We start from the raw sequence: 17,385 nt of genomic DNA on the forward strand, positions 1-17,385 counted from the left end.
GAATTTTCTTTTCCTATAAAGGAGACATTACTGGAACAATTGGTGAAATCTTAATAAGGTCTGTAGATTAGATAAAAGTATTATATTGATTTTAATTTCTGATATTGTTCATTGTACTATTGTTACATAAGAGAATTACTTATTTTTTAGGAAATACATACTGTGTTTAGGGGTGAAGGAGCATCATGTCTACAACTTACTCTTAAACAGTTCTGAAATATAATATATATAAATACCTATATTTATACATATATGTAAGGGTGTGACAGAGAGTAGAGAGAGAATGAGAGAGAAAGAACGTTGTACTGAGAGCAAATGTAGTAAAATATTCACATTCAGGTAATCTAGGTAAGGGATGTGCAGGAATCCTTTGTGCTGTTCTTGTAACTTTTCTGTAAATTTGAAATTATTTCAAACTTAAAAAAAAAAATTGACATCTCAAGGGAATAAAGCCAACAACTTAAGGAAAATGAAAGAATTTGCTCAATGAAGTTTAAATACTGGTTTTTGGAGAACTCTGTTTGAGGCAGGTATCTGATATATTTTTGTATGGCCTTTAAGATACTTATAGGAACTTTTTTGTTTGATTTTACAAGTAAGATTGATAACTTCTTTTTTCAAAATTTGTGATCCAATTTTATTTATTTATTGAAGTGTAGTTGACTTAAAATATTATATTAGTTTCAGATGTACAGCACAGTAATTCGATATAGATTATACTTCATACAAAGTTATTATAAAATATTGACTATATTCCCTGTGTTGTACGTTACATCCTTGTAACTTATTTATCTTATACCTAGTAGTTTGTACCTCTGAATCCCCTCCACTTATTTTGCCCCTCCATCTACCCCTCTCCCCTGTGGTAACCACTAATTTGTTCTCAAGATTCATGACTATTAAAGAACATTTCAGTTTAGTTAAATACAATGAAAAATTAATAAGAAGGTACTTTTTTTTTTTTTTTTTTTTTTTTTTTTTTTGCGGTACGCGGGCCTCTCACTGTTGTGGCCTCTCCCGTTGCGGAGCACAAGCTCCGGACACGCAGGCTCAGCGGCCATGGCTCACAGGCCTAGCTGCTCTGCTGCATGTGGGATCTTCCCAGACCGGGGCACAAACCCATGTCCCCTGCATCATCAGGCGGACTCTCAACCACTGCGCCACCAGGGAAGCCCCAAGAAGGTACATTTTTATGCAGGTAGAAAGTTTGTTTTGGATTTCTGGTCATAATGGCTTGCAGCGTTGGTGATTTGGTCCTCCTATCCATTCCAAACACACGGTAATGATAAAATTTTCTGAGAGAAAATTTAAAGGATATAGCCATGTGTAAAATCAATATAAATTCACCTATAGACCAGGAACTAAACAAAACCACAACGTTAATGGGACTAAAACCTTAGGCCTCCTGTGCTCTGGGTTCAGAAGCAAGCATAGGTAACTAAGTGCTCATTTCTTATGGAATAGTAAAGACTAAAAGTGTCACACACAGGGCAAGAGACTAAAGCCAGACTTTTCTTCCTCTACCTCTTTAAAGGGGATTCAAAAAAATACTTATTATTGCTATCTGGGAAATGGCTTATATAAAACCTGGGAGTACAAGAGGAAGCAGACACCGTTGTAGTCAGGACTTAGTCTTGCTACTCAGATCTAAGCTACTCAGGGATTCAGTGATAGTCTCTGTGGTCTCTGTGATATCCCCAGTATCATCAGGAATGAAGTCTTAAGTCATCCACTGTAAGACCTAGTTCTGAACTAGGATCTGTCTCCAGGAGACAATGAGAGAATAAACAAGTAGAGAGAATAAAGCCTGCCACTTAAGATGAGTTTGCACACTGCAATTCCAAAACATATAAGGAAAACTGATGCTAAGAAAAAGAGCCAATAAACCCAGCAATTGAAACATAAATTTACTCCAGAGAAAATAAAGTTAATTATTTTAAATTGATTTTGAAATGAAGTTTAGGATCCTCAGGGAGAAAAAAGAAAGAATAGTAGTAATATAAAAAGAGAACAAAATATGGATAAACAACAAGGGTTGTACTGTATAGCTCAGTGAACTGTATTCAATATCTTGTAATAACCTATAATAGAAAAGAATATATACATATATATATATCTGAATCACTTTGCTGTATATGAGAAACTAACACAACATTGTAAATCAATTATACTTCAATAAAAAAATAAATAAATAAAGAGAGAACAAAAATTGGGAAACAAGAACAGGCAAAATGAAACAAAGCCATGTATAAGCCTTAAAAGATGAATTGAAAGTTCTAGAAATAAAAAAGTTAATTGAATTTTTTAAAAACGGAGAGAGAATGAACTCTAGACCAGACATGATAGAATAGAGAATTCATAATTTAGAAGATAATACTAAGTGTAACACAAAGATCAAGAGATAAAATCTATAAAAGGACAGGTGAGAGACACTGAGAGGCAACAATGTATATCTAATAGGAGATTTAGTAGAAAAGGATAGAGAAAATGGCAAAGGAGAAATATTTTAAAAGATACTGGCTGAGAACTTTACAGATTTGACAAAATACATAAGTCAGGTGAAAGTCCTGAGCAAGATAAACAAAAATAAACCTACATGGTAGACACATTGTAGAATCTGCAGAACATTAACAGTAAAAAAAATAGCTTATATGAATGATAAGAATGATTAACTCCATCAAGAATGTCAGGAGTTTGACTGCTGGCATCTTGACAACAATGATAGGTGCCAGATGACAATGGAGTAGTATCTTTAAAATGCTGCGGGAAGATAAATGGCAATCCAGAATTCTCCACCTGGTTAAATCATAACTCCAGAGGGTAAAATAAAGATATTTTCAGGAAGATGGAAAGCAAGAGTATTTACCACCCACAGACTTTTGTGTAAATGACAGGTCTATGAGTATTCAGAAATTCACAATTCAGAAATCAAAAACGCTTAAAAAACAAGGTTTTTTTGGTAAGTTTTCAGCAAACTCATTTGTGGGCACACTTGACCTGAACTAGTTTATGAGGCTGTCTTTGGTCTTTATTTATCCTACCTAGTGTGACTATATGTTTCACTGTGGAAATTTTACTATTATGCTTGACTGTGGGCTGCTTCCCTGGCCCCAGTGGATGTGTTATATCACAGCTAGTTTGTCCAACATGTTGCCTTTATAAAAATCCAAAAATTTGTCAGTTCCAAAACAGAGAGGTCCCAAGGATTTAAGATAAGTGATTGTGGACCATTCTTTCTTTACTTTTTTTCTTGAATAATTTCCAACCTTTTCCCCCAGTTTTACTGAGATATAATTGACATACAACACTATATAAATTTAAGGTGTACAGCATAATGACTTGACATACATATATGTTGTGAAATGGACCTTTCTTTTTTTTCTTTAAGTTTTTTTTTTTTTTACCTTGAGGTATAATTGACATACAACGTTATATTAGTTTCAGGTGTACAACATAATGATTTGGTATTTGTATATATTATGAAATGATCACCACAGTAAGCCTAGTTATTATTCATCACCACACAGTTACAGAATTTTTTTCTTGTGATGAGAATTTTTTAGATTTACTGTCTTAGCAGCTTTTAAATGTGCCAGTATTATTAACTATAGTCACATGGCCTACATTACATCCCCATGACTTATTTATAACTGGAAGTTTGTACCTTTTGACCCCCTCACCCATTTTGCCCATCCCCCAAAAATGGTTGCCTCTGGCAACCATCAGTCTGTTCTCTGTATCTATGAGCTTGTTTTTTTTGTTGTTTTGTTTTGTTTTTCAGATTCTTCATATAAGTGAGATCATACTTATATGAAGTATTTGTATTTGTCTTTCTCTGTCTTATTTCACTTAGCAGAATGCCCCCATGGTCCATTCTTGTTGTCACAAATGGCAAAATTTCCTTCTTTTTTATGGCCAAATAATATTCCATTGTGTATATATATCACATTTTCTCTATCATCACTTCATCCATCAGTGAACACTTATCTTGCATCTATATCTTGGTTTCTATAAATAATGCTGCAATGAACATGGGGGTGCAGATATCTTTTTGAGCTGTTCTTTAGATAAATACTCAGAAGTGGAATTGCTGAATCATATGGTAGTTCTATTTTTATTTATTTATTTATTTTTTGTGGTACGTGGGCCTTTCACTGTTGTGGCCTCTCCCATTGTGGAGCACAGGCTCCGGACGCGCAGGCTCAGCGGCCACGGCTCATGGGCCCAGCCGCTCCGCAGCATGTGTGATCTTCCCAGACCAGGGCACGAACCTGTGTCCCCTGCATCGGCAGGTGGACTCTCAACCACTGCGCCACCAGGGAAGCCCTATTTTTAATTTTTGAGGAAGCTCCATACTGCTTTCCATAGTGGCTGCACCAATTTACATTTCCATCAACAGTGCACAAGTGTTTTCTTTTCTCCACATCCTCGCCAACACTCGTGATTTCTTGCCTTTTTAAAAATATCCATTCTAACAGGCGTGAGGTGATGTCTCATTGTGTTTTTTTTTTGTTGTTTTTGTTTGTTTGTTTGTTTGCGGTACGCAGGCCTCTCACTGTTGTGGCCTCTCCCGTTGCGGAGCACAGGCTCCGGACGCACAGGCTCAGTGGCCATGGCTCACGGACCTAGCCGCTCCGCGGCATGTGGGATCTTCCCGGACCGGGGCACGAACCCGTGTCCCCTGCATTGGCAAGCGGACTCTCAACCACTGCGCCACCAGGGAAGCCCCTCTCATTGTGGTTTTGATTTGCATTTTCCTAATGATTAGTGCTATTGAGCACCTTTTCATGTACCTGTTGGCCATCTGTATGACTTCTTTGGGAAAATGTCTATTCCGATCTTCTGCCTATTTTTCAATCAAATTGTTTTTTTGTTTTGTTTTTGTTTGCTATTGAGTTGTATGAGTTTTTCATATAGTTTGATATTAACCCCTTATCAGAATATGATTTGAAATATTTTCTCCCATTCAGTAGGTTGCCTTTTCATTTTGTTGCTGGTTTCCTTTACTGTGCAGAAGTTCTTTAATTTGATGTAGTCCCACTTGTTTATTTTTTCTTTTGTTGCCTTTGCTTTTGGTGTCAAATCCAAAAAATTGAAATGGACATTTCTTAGAGGATGAACTTTAGCAAGAAAATAATTGAACCAAGAGAGAAGGAGCAAAAAATAGTAATGAGGATGAAAATTGGTATGAAATGTTGGTAAACTTAATTAGCTATTAACTAAAAATTAATAACTTTTTTACATTAAAAAAAAAAGTAGAGTCAAAAGAAATAAAAGACATCCAAATTGGAAGGGAAGAGGTAAAATTATCTGTTTGCAGATGACATGATCCTATGTACAGAAAATCCCAAAGAATCCACATAAAAAGCTACTAGTGGGCTTCCCTGGTGGCGCAGTGGTTGAGAGTGTGCCTGCCGATGCAGGGGACACAGGTTCGTGCCCCAGTCCGGGAAGATCCCACATGCCGCGGAGCAGCTGGGCCCGTGAGCCATGGCTGCTGAGCCTGCACGGCTGGAGCCTGTGCTCCGCAATGGTGGAGGCCACAACAGTGAGAGGCCCGCAAACCACACACACACAAAAAGCTACTAGAGCTAATAAATGAATTCAGTTAAGATGCAGGATACGCAGAGGCAGGATCAGTTGTGTTTTTATTCCAGCAATCAACAATCCAAAAAGGACATTAAGAAAGTAATTCTACTCACAACAGCATCTAAAAGAATTAAGTACTTAGAAATAAATCGAACCAAAGAGATGAAAGACTTGCACAGTGAAAACTGTAAAACACTGCTGAATGAAATTAAAGAAGACCTAAATAAATGGAAAGACATCCCATGCTCTTGGAAAGGAGGACTTAACATTGTTAAGATGTCAGTACTACCCAAAGCAGTCTACAGATACAACACAATCCCTACCAGAATTACAACAGCTTTTTTTTTTCACAGAAATAGAACAACCAATCCTCAAATTCATGTGGAATTGCAAGGGCCTCAAATAGCCAGAACAATCCTGAAAAAGAAGAATAAAGTTGGAAGGCTCAAACTTCCCAACTCTGAAACTCAATACAAAGCCACAGTAATTGGAACAGTGTGGAACTGGCTTAAGGACAGACATATAGACCACTGAAATAGAAGAGAGAACCCAGAAGTAAACCCTCATATGTAAGATCAGTTGATTTTAAGAAGGGGGCCAAGGGTACCATTCACTGGGGAAAGGACTGCTCAAAAAGTCTTTCAACAGGTGGTGCTGGGAAAACTGGATACCTATCTGCAAAGGAAAGAACACTTACCTCACACCTTATATAAAAATTAACTCAAAATGCATCAAGGACCTAAACTTAGAGCTAAAACTATAAAACTCTTAGAAGAAAACAATCCAATGTCTTCTTGACATTGGATTTGGCAATGATTTCGTGGATATGACACCAAAAGCACAGGGAACAAAAGAAAAAATAGATAAATTGGAATTCATCAAAATTAAGACCTTTTGTACATCAAAGGATACTATCAAGAAAGTGAGAAGACAACCTATAGAATGAGAGTACATATTTGCAAATCACGTATCTAATAAGGGATTCATATCCAGATTATGTAAAGATCTCTTACAACTCAGCAACAACAAAAAATGAACAACACAATTCATAAAAGGACAAAGGGCTTAAATGGGCATTTTTCCAAAGAAGATATACAAATAGCTAATGAGCCCATGAAAAGATATTCAACGTCATTAGTCATTAGGGAAATGCAAATCAATACCACAATGAGATACCACTTCACACCTGCTAAGAGAGCTATTAAAAAAGCACATGGTGGTTGGGACTTCCTTGGCGGTCCAGTGGTTAAGACTCCATGCTTCCAGGGCTTCCCTGGTGGCACAGTGGTTAAGAATCTGCCTGCTAATGCAGGGGACATGGGTTTGAGCCCTGGTCCAGGAAGATCCCACATGCTGTGGAGCGACTAAGCCAATGTGCCACAACTACTGAGCCTGTGCTCTAGTGCTCATGAGCCACAGCTACTGAAGCCCGCACACCTAGAGCCCATGCACCTCAACAAGAGAAGCCACTGCAATGAGAAGCCCGTGCACCACAACAAAGAGTAGCCCCCGCTCACCACAACTAGAGAAAGCCCACACGCAGCAATGAAGACCCAACGCAGGCAAAAATAAATAAATTTATTTATTTAAAAAAAAAAAAGACTCCCTGCTTCCATAGGGGACGTGGGTTGAATCCCTGGTCAGGGAACTAAGATCCCGCATGCTGCACAGCACAGCCAAAAATAAAAAAGAGGTGGTGGAAGCACAGACGTTGACAAGAACATGAAGAAATTAGAACCATTCTGCATTGCTGGTGAGGATATAAAATGGTACAGACACTGTGGAAAACAGTTTGGTGGTTTCTCAAAACATTAAACTTAGAACTACTCTTTGATGCAGCAGTTCTACTCCTTGGCATGTATCAAAAAGGAATTGAAAGGAGGGACATGAACAGATATTTGTACACCCAAGTTCATAGCATTTTTCACAGCAGTCAAAAGGTAGAAACAACCCAAGTGTCCATTGACAAATGAATGGATAAACAAAATGTGGTATATACATGCAATGGAATGCTATTCAGTCTTAAAATGGAATGAAATTTGAAGTATTCCACAACATGGATGGACCTTGAAGACATTATGCTTAGTGAATTATCCAGAATTAGAAGGACAAACATTGTATGATTCCATTTAAATGAGGTACCTAGAATAGGCAAATTCATTGAGACAGAAAGTAGAATAGAGGTTACCAGAGTCTGGGAGGAGGCTAGAAGGGGGAGCCATGTTTTAAATGGATACAGAGTTTTTGTTGGGGATGATGAAAAAGTTTTGGGTATAGATAGTGATGATGGTTATATAGGATTGTGAATATGTTTAATGCCACTGAATTGGACATTTACAGTGGTTAAAATGATAAATATTATGAATGGTTAAAATGATAAATATTATATATATCTTACCACAATAAAAAAGGTTTTTCAGGGCTTCCCTGGTGGCGCAGTGGTTGGGAGTCCGCCTGCCGTTGCAGGGGACACGGGTTCGTGCCCCGGTCTGGGAGGATCCCACATGCCGCAGAGCGGCTGGGCCCGTGAGCCATGGCCGCTGAGCCTGCGCGTCCGGAGCCTCTGCTCCGCAACGAGATAGGCCGCAACAGTGAGAGGCCCAAGTACTGCAAAAAAAAAAAAAAAGTTTTTCAATTAAAAAAAAGGTAGAATTCAAATTCTAGAAAATAGTATCAGAAGTTGAGAAGAGCGCTAATAAGTTATTTAAGTGTACTTTGTTCCTTGTTTTGGAGAGTGATAAAGATGATTAATTTGACATTTTAAAAATGTATAGCTAGGGCTTCCCTGGTGGCGCAGTGGTTGAGAGTCCGCCTGCCGATGCAGGAGACGTGGGTTCGTGCCCCGGTCCGGGAAGATCCCACATGTCGCGGAGCGGCTAGGCCCGTGAGCCGTGGCCACTGAGCCTGCGTGTCCAGAGCCTGTGCTCCGCAACAAGAGAGGCCACAACAGTGAGAGGCCCGCGTACCGCAAATAAATAAATAAAATGTATAGCTAAATATGTATGTTAAATTTAAGAGAAATACTAAAAGGTTAAATATTCTGTCATAGCTTCCAAACTAATTGGGGGGTGATATTTTTAAAAAACTTTACTAACACACTTAAAAGTAGGAAAAGAGAAAAAAAGTCAAAGAATAACAGTTCACAGAAAAGACAAAATAAGGGACTTCCCTAGTGGTCCGGTGCAATCCCAGGGAACTAGATCCTGCATGCCACAACTAAAGATCCTGCATGCTGCAGCAAAGATCCCACATGTGGCAACGAAGATCCCATGTGCTGCAGCTAAGACCCAGAACAGCCAAATAAATAAATATATTTTTTAAAAAGACAGAATAAGGGCTTCCCTGGTGGCACAGTAGTTAAGAATCCGCCTGCCAATGCAGGGGACACGGGTTCGAGCCCCGGTCTGGAAAGATCCCACATGCCGTGGAGCAACTAAGCCCATGCGCCACAGCTACTAAGCGTGCACTCTAGAGCCCCCGAGCCACAACTACTGAGCCTGCGAACCACAACTACTGAAGCCTGCGCACCTAGAGCCTGTATTCCGCAACAAGAAAAGCCACTGCGATGAGAAGCATCCACAACAAAGAGTAGCCCCTGCTCACCGCAACTAGAGAAAGTCCGCGTGCAGCAACAAAGACCCAATGCAGCCAAAAATAAATAAATTAATTAATTAAAAAATAAAAAGACAAAATAAGATGGCAGAAATTAATCAAATATATAAAAAGCTTACTAAAATACAGAGAATGTAAGATTGGGTAAAAAACCAAATCCAGCTGTGCAGCACTCACAAGAGAAGTATCTTTTTTTTTTTTTTAATTAATTTATTTATTTATTTTTGGCTGCGTTGGGTCTTCGTTGCTGCACATGGGCCTCCTCTAGTTGCGGCAAGAGGGGGCCACTCTTCGTTGCGGTGTGCGGGCTTCTCATTTCAGTGGCTTCTCTTGTGGAGCATGGGCTCTAGGCACACAGGCTTCAGTAGTTGTGGCATGCGGGTTCAGTAGTGGTTCATGGGCTCTAGAGCGCAGGGTCAGTAGTTGTGGCACACGGGCTTAGCTGCTCTGCGGCATGTGGGATCTTCCCAGACCGGGGCTCGAACCTGTGTCCCCTGCATTGACAGGCGGATTCTTAACCACTGCGCCACCAGGGAAGCCCAAGAAGTATCTTTTAAAAATTACCCAAAAAGATTGAAATTAAAAGCATAGAAAAAGATATGCCAGGCAAATACTAATAATAAAAAAAAAAAGCTGGTATTGCAGTATTACAATACTAATATCAGACCAAAGTCCTGGACTTTTAAAAAGATGGTAGAAATTTGACTTTCAGTATCACTAGTATGGCTAGTTACAAACATAAATCCTGATACTTTCTGCCTGGTGTTATTCATCTGTTTTTTTCTTTTCTTTCTAAATCAACTACCACAGACATTTATGGAGCAGTATCTACTATGTGTTAGGTAATGCAATGGAGACAAAGATGAGTACAGCCTAATTGATTACTGTATAGAATCTAATAGAGGAAATACATCCAGTAACTTTAAAACAAGGCAGCAAAATTGTGAGTACCATTAGAGAGTTATAAGTGAGATATGATGGGAATGGGCTGTGGTGGGAGGAATCAGGAAAAGATTTCATGCAAAACATGGTATTTGACATGGATAGAATTTTAAGAGATGGAGGTAGGAAAAAGAGATTTCAGGTTGAAGAGAAACAGTAAAGCTTTGAGCAAGCGCATTTTCTGCTTTTTCTTTACAGCCATCTTATCTAAAAGGATTTCCCTGGTTATACTAAGATTGTCTGTTAACTCTTTAGATAGTGATTCTGATCTCCATACTGATCAGCTACATGATCGACTGATCATCTGATTATCTCCATACTAATCAAACATCTCTAATTATTTTTATTTTTAATTAAATATGAATTTTATTGGTATGAATTATCTAAAGGCAGTAGTGTAAATACAATTATGTCTTTTTATATTCAGTATTGTAAGACTTTGCCCTATCAGTTTGTTGTATAAAATTCCTATTTTATAAATTCTTATGTATATTCTATTCATCTATACAATGAGGCTCAGCTAGATTCTTCAATGAATAAATTACTCCCTAGCTTAAAAGAAGATATTTTTTAAAAGCTACACTAAGGATATAATTTCACTAGTATTAGTTCCTTTACAGCCTAGACCATGACCTAGACACCAGCATTTTTCCCCTGGGGGTTGTGTAGCACACTTTGGGACTAATTTTTTACTGGGTAGCTTCATAAATTTAGGCTAGAATGTTATCATTTGCTAGACTTCATTTGCTAGAAATGTGGCCTGCTCCATTTACCTGTAACAGCTCATTTGCTTTATTTTTCATTTTCCTTTACTCAACACAACAGCACTGCAAACTGCGTAATTAGGTTAACACTTTCGTTGCTTTTTTAAAATCTTTCTTCTAATTCTTTGCCTCATACTTTCTCATAGTATCTTAGATTTGTATGCTAGTTTTCCATGGGGGAAGAAGGGTATGTAATTCACTTTTTCATACAGTGTTGTTAATATTGACAGAAGGAGGCTAATTTTATCCTAAGTGATAATATACTCTATGTTGAAGACAGGTTAAACACTTCCCTCTGAACTTGGTCAGGGAAAAGGAAAATGGATTAGATGGCTCCTGAAATTTTTTCCTTTTCAATTCAGAGATTCAGAATTTTTTCCCCCTTTAAATGCTAAACAAATGAAAAGTGACATTTGGGATTACCACTATCCCTCTGTTGCTTGCCATCTTCAGTTTAATGTCTGCTTCTCTACAAAGATTAACATATTTTCCACTCATGATTTACTTGTCAGGGACTTTAGGAGTTTTCTGGAACCAGAAGTCTGCCTTTGGTAGTGATGATTACTGGATAATTGCCTATGCTTTGGTGGATTTTCCATTTTTAGATTACATCAGGCTCTACAGACTTTATTTCTTTGGCAGAAGAACCCAAAGGCAATGGAGTATATTTTTTCCCCTTCCCCAGCCCAGCTTAAACAATGACTCACTTGGGCCCTAGGGCTTTACTTCATACTCTCATTCAGGGGCCGCATTCTACCCTTGTTTTTCTTATTTGCCTTTAGTGTCTGTCTGGAACCTTTTATATCCTTTGGCACATGGATTTTCCTCTAACCTTATTGTCAGAGAGGTGTACACCACCACCCCCAAACTGGAACAGACAATCCAGTTATGTTCCCATAAGCCATGTTGTTCTTAAGACAGCTGATATAGGTCAGAGAGAATACAAAAAGAATATCTTTAAGGAAACATAAATTTCAAGTGGGGTAGAGGGAGAAGTATTCTCCAAAAAGATATGAGTGCCAGTGTCATCCAGCTAAAGACAAAGATTTCCCACTATATGAGATGCTCTAATGACTGATTAAAACTTCCTCAGCATGTGTGTGTGTTTGTGTGTGTGTGTAGGAGGTGGGAAGCACTCAGAGGAATTGGACTCCAAGAGCTTTCAAAGAGATATAGTTATGTGAAGAGAATTCCTCATAGAAGGACTTGGTCTAGTCTATAGTTCAGAGTTATTTTGGAGAAAAAAAGATTTTTCTCCTTTTGGGCAGTTGTTCTATATATTCTTGACTTTTCATTCTAATTCCAGCCTTCTGTAACTCTCCATCTAATGATAATTCCTTGATTTTTCTCTTTGCAGTTTTAACAGTGTATGTCAGGGAACTCACATTCTTTTTCGGGAATTCAGCTTCATCCAAGCCACCCCTCACAATAGGGCATCATTCTTACGGGCCTTCTGGAGATGCTTCCGAACTGTAGGCAAAAATGGCGGTAAGTCTTCCCAAATTCTTTTCTTGCCTTCTTTATTCCCTCCAAACTTCTTTCTTTTGCTCAGTATAAATACTGTTTTAGTGCATACTCTTCAAGGCTCTAGGAACACCTTTTAAGGAGCTATCTGTCTTGTGTCAGAGATACTGCCATCAATATTATTATCACCATCACCATCACTGTCACTGAAGCACTTATTAAGATCCAAGTGTAACTCTGAGATCTATGTGCAGTAATTCATTTAATCTTCCCAACGTCTCTCTGTGGTAGATAATATAATTCCCATTTTATAACAAATGAAACTTAGGATCAATTTGCATATTGTTGGTTCAGCATCTTATGATTATAACCCAAGGAAAATATTAAAAAATACACTGATCAAAAATGTGTTTACTGAGACTTTATTTTGGTGATATGAAGGGTGAAAGACCCTTACTGAGAGCTTCTTTTAAAAAAATGGCACTCAATTCTTACATTCAGAATATTAAAATAGATTAAATTGCTCCAAAATGTTCAGATATAGAGTCTCTACATCAAAACCTTTGTTCACGTCTGTTTTCAAAGGCCTGTTCTTATTCCCATCTTCATATTATGTTTTTCCAAATAAGTATTGACTATCTTTGACAGTTTCTATAGTAAACCTAACTTAAAGTAGAGGAAGGCCTAAACTATTTCCTCATTCATTCAACAAATATATCTGGTAGACTTACCATGTACCTGGTGCTGGGGTTATAGTAAGAAAATAGGTATGCTCCCTGCTTTCATTGAATTTGCAGGATCCCCTACCCTGCTCTAACTGATGCTACTGCTACTTTATATATAGCTACTGAAACTTTTTTGCTAAAACTCCTTCTACCTAGTTTCTGATTAGATCATTTTACTATCCTAAGAAATAGGTATGGTAGATATTATTGTGCCCATTTTATTTATTTATTTATTTATTTTAAGAAGATGTCGGGGGTAGGAGTTTATTAATTAATTAATTTATTTTTGCTGTGCTGGGTCTTCGTTTCTGTGCGAGGGCTTTCTCTAGTTGTGGCAAGCGGGGGCCACTCTTCATCGCGGTGCGCAGGCCTCTCACTGTCGCAGCCTCTCTTGTTGTGGAGCACAGGCTCCAGATGCGCAGGCTCAGTAGTTGTGGCTCACGGGCCTAGTTGCTCCACAGCATGTGGGATCCTCCCAGACCAGGGCTCGAACCCGTGTCCCCTGCATTAGCAGGCAGATTCTCAACCACTGCGCCACCAGGGAAGCCCCGTGCCCATTTTATAAATAACAAAATTGTGTAACTTGCAGAAGGATTGCACCGTAGCAAATTTGGAAATAGAACCCAGATTTACTAATATGCTTTTTCTACTATTGACATGTAACTCTAGAGATCATCCATCTCAATTACACTATTGTGCAAGTGTATTGAGAATAGCATCATCTTCTTTACAAAATATATGACTAGTAGTCGAAAATCAGTGTGAACTCAATTTTAAGTGAACTAGCTCAGAAAAACTATCTTGTTGGTCTCCACATAAACAAAACTGGGAGCTGTGAGTGTATAGATGAATTTTGTACTATTTCATCAGAACCTGTCTTTCCTAATCCTTTCTCTGTCCCTTAACCAGTCAGCAAATATATATTAAATACTCATTCTATCAAAGAATGGTGCATATAGCTAGAGCTGGTTTCTGTGAAATAGCACATGGAGATAACTATGGAAAATAATCTTCAGATATCCTTAATTCTTTTCATGACTTACAAGTGGGGCCTCTTCAGTAATATATTTATTATCACAAGGGATCCATATAGTGGTGGACTCTAAGCAGATGTGGTTTTCTTTATCTTTCTTATAGCAGCTGCCAATGATTCATCCAGCTGCTGAGAGGAAGCAGCTCCAAGCTCTCCCTATTTCTCCTGTGCCACCAGTAGGACCTAGATTTTATGCTGGATATTTATTGTCATGCTTCTTAATCAGACAGTCTCTGATTTCTTAAATACCAAATGCAACATTTGCGTCTAGGTGATCCTAAGATCTTTGGTTAAATAGTTTTAATATATTCTCAGTTTCCTCCAGGAAACTTCAGAACATCTTTCAGTCCCAGAATGTGTCAGTCTCCAGTTTTAATCCAGAATGAGCAAAAACACTCAGAGGCAAGATTCCAAAGGAAAGTATTTATTAAGTCCCATTTTTTCAATTAGAATGCCAAGTACCAGACACCTACTCAATGGAGCTGCTATTATATTGTTCTCCTGCAGATAACTTCCTTAGAACATCATGTACATATTGTAGCATTATCAAGAGGAAACTATCTCTTCTGGGAGGAGGCAAAAGATGAGCTGGGTTCCAGCGTAACATATCTAAAAGTGAAGCCACCTGTAGAAAACTAAGGACCTTGATCCCTTCTGGCATGAAATCTTTTATCCCAGTTTTTAGCAAGTACAGAGATACGATGTCATTCCTGCATGACTGAGTATTGAATGATGCTAATTTCCCTGTGTCTGAATTTCAAATAACCTCATGAAAACTGTCGTGAGTCTCTTGCTATCTAGACAACTTTAGACTCTTGGAAGCAAAAGGATCTACTCAAATGTATTAAGCCTTTAAAATTCAACTTCTCACTTTGGTATTTTTTTCAATACAGAAATATTAATCTAAATTTTCCAAGTTGGCAAAGATTGAAATTCCCTTGAAGTAAATCTCTACTTCTATTTAGGGATATTGGCTCAAAAGAGCTTTTGTCCACAGTTTATTTTCAGTTTATGAGAATTTAGTTTTGAGCTTTGTGCTTTTACCAGTGAATATATATATTTCATTTAATAAAATAATGATACTAAGGGAATTGTCCTCCTGCTATAAACAACTAGAAAATCAGACAAAGTATCTGAAACAACTGTTTCAGACATTGGACCAACAGTCAGTGTGGAACTATGGTCCCTGAGAGGCAGTTACCAAGTGACAGTACAGGGAGATCATCAAAGAGCTTGGTGGTCTTACTGAGTTGAAGAGGCAGAGGCTGGGGTTTAGGGAGGCCAAGGTGGCCAGTATTTGCAAGGCCAAGTACCAGAGAGAAGGGCATTGCTCACTTAGCTCCAGAGAGCTGCAAGGAGGTATTTGAGTCTTTGACTACAAACTCTGCACGTGTGTGGGTTGGAAAAAGAACCACTAGAAAACAGTAGGCCAGACAATTCCTGGAGTACTCACAAGGCTAGTTTCTTCTATTTTGAGAGAAACCTCAAAATACACTGGGCATTGGATAGAGTCCTCAGTAGCTTAAGCATTAAACTGATCTGCAAGTAACTGCATATACCAGAACAAAATTCAATACTCCTTAAAGGAATTCAACAAAATCCAGCACTCAACAACATAAAATTCACAAAGTCTGGCATCCAACTAAAAATTACAGGAAGCAGGAAGATATGACCCATAAGCAGGAGAAAAATAAGTCAATAGAAACACAGACTCAGAAAAGACAGAGATGGGGGAATTAGCTAGCAAGGACCTTTAGACAGTTATTTTAAGTCATATAGATATGCTCAAGTATGTAAAGGAAAATATGAATATGATTAGGAGATAAGTGGAAGATATTAGAAAGATCTAAATGGAATTTCTAGACATAAAATACAGCATCAGAAATGAAAATAATGATAATAATAGCAGTTAATATTTATTAAGTGCTTCCTGTGTAGATTATCTCATTTTTCTAATCCTGTGTATCAGGTAGATACTTTTATTATCTCCTTTGCACAGAAAATAAAACTGAGATTTTGAAAGTTAAATAACTGGTCTAGGTCACACACCTGTAAGTGTGTGACCAATGAATGACAAAGAAGCCAGAGAGCTGACTTGAGACAGTATTATGTTTTTAGTGTGTAATGTGTTCTCCATCAGAGAGTGTATGAAATGCTGGAAATACAGATAAGTAAATGACAATGCTTGCCCTCAAAGAGCTCACATTCTGGGAGAAGAAACAGAGTAGCCTAGAAGTAGTTTCCTTAGAGTATAAGTGATTAGTAAAGCCTGTATGAGTCAGTAATAGCACAAGGAAAGAAATAGTTCTTCCTGCAGAAGTTGGGGAAGGCTCTAAAGAAGTAAAGACAATTAGGATGGATCTTGGAGTAGTAGAAAGCTGTTAAGCAAAGAAGGAGTACATTCTGAAAAGAAAAAACAAGATTTTTGAAAGTATGATGACATGAAACATCATGGTTCCTTTGGAAAATGGTAAGAACAATGTGGCAACAGAAAATGATGCTGAATGCTTATTGTGCCAGCCACTGAGCAAAATGCTATACATCATTCATTTCATTCACAAAACAAACATGAGTTGGTGTGATTATTATCCTGTTTTATACATAAAGAAACTGAGAGAGAAGTTAAGTGACTTGCACAGGCTATATAGTTTATAAGTAGCACAGCTCATATTCAAACTTGTCTTCACAAAGGCCACTTTTTTTTTTTTTTTTTTTCTGTACGCAGGCCTCTCACTGTTGTGGCCTCTCCCGTTGCGGAGCACAGGCTCCGGACGTGCAGGCTCAGCGGCCATGGCTCATGGGCCCAGCCGCTCCACAGCATGTGGGATCTTCCTGGACCGGGGCATGAACCCGTGTCCCCTGCATCAGCAGGTGGACTCTCAACCACTGCGCCACCAAGGAAGCCCTCCTTTGTAATTTTTTAAACAAACAAACAAAAATCCTTCAGTGTGATCTCTTCACTCCTGAGGTCTCCTCTAGCAGCTGGTTCTCTCCACTTGTTCCCACCAGTGCTTCACCTCTCATCACTTTCCCCGGAAACCTGATGTGGCCAGGTTAAATAAATAAACAAATAATTTCTTCAACCTCAAGTTCCTGTTTCCTAGCTCCCATTTTACTTATTTCTTCTCTATTCCTAATTTTCTCTTATTTTTTCATTTTTACTTCTTTCTTCAGAATCTTTTCTCCAGGGAGAACATTGACAATTGATGTCCCCTCAAATCTGTCCCCTCTCTACCTGCAATAACTTTAATCTTTC

At 38.3% G+C, this 17,385-nt stretch overlaps 1 protein-coding gene across 1 annotated transcript in view; it reads left to right on the top strand.

Annotated features, from left to right (window-relative positions):
• CSTPP1 (centriolar satellite-associated tubulin polyglutamylase complex regulator 1) overlaps nt 1–17,385 on the top strand; it is a 189,515-nt gene that overhangs the window by 69,882 nt on the left and 102,248 nt on the right. Inside the window, exon 2 of the mRNA XM_065882673.1 lies at nt 12,265–12,395. Within this exon, the coding sequence (XP_065738745.1) occupies nt 12,265–12,395 (131 nt within the window). The remainder of the gene's footprint in view (nt 1–12,264; nt 12,396–17,385) is intronic.

Source organism: Phocoena phocoena, chromosome 8 (assembly GCF_963924675.1).
Source record: "Phocoena phocoena chromosome 8, mPhoPho1.1, whole genome shotgun sequence".
NCBI classification, from domain to species: Eukaryota; Metazoa; Chordata; class Mammalia; order Artiodactyla; family Phocoenidae; genus Phocoena; species Phocoena phocoena.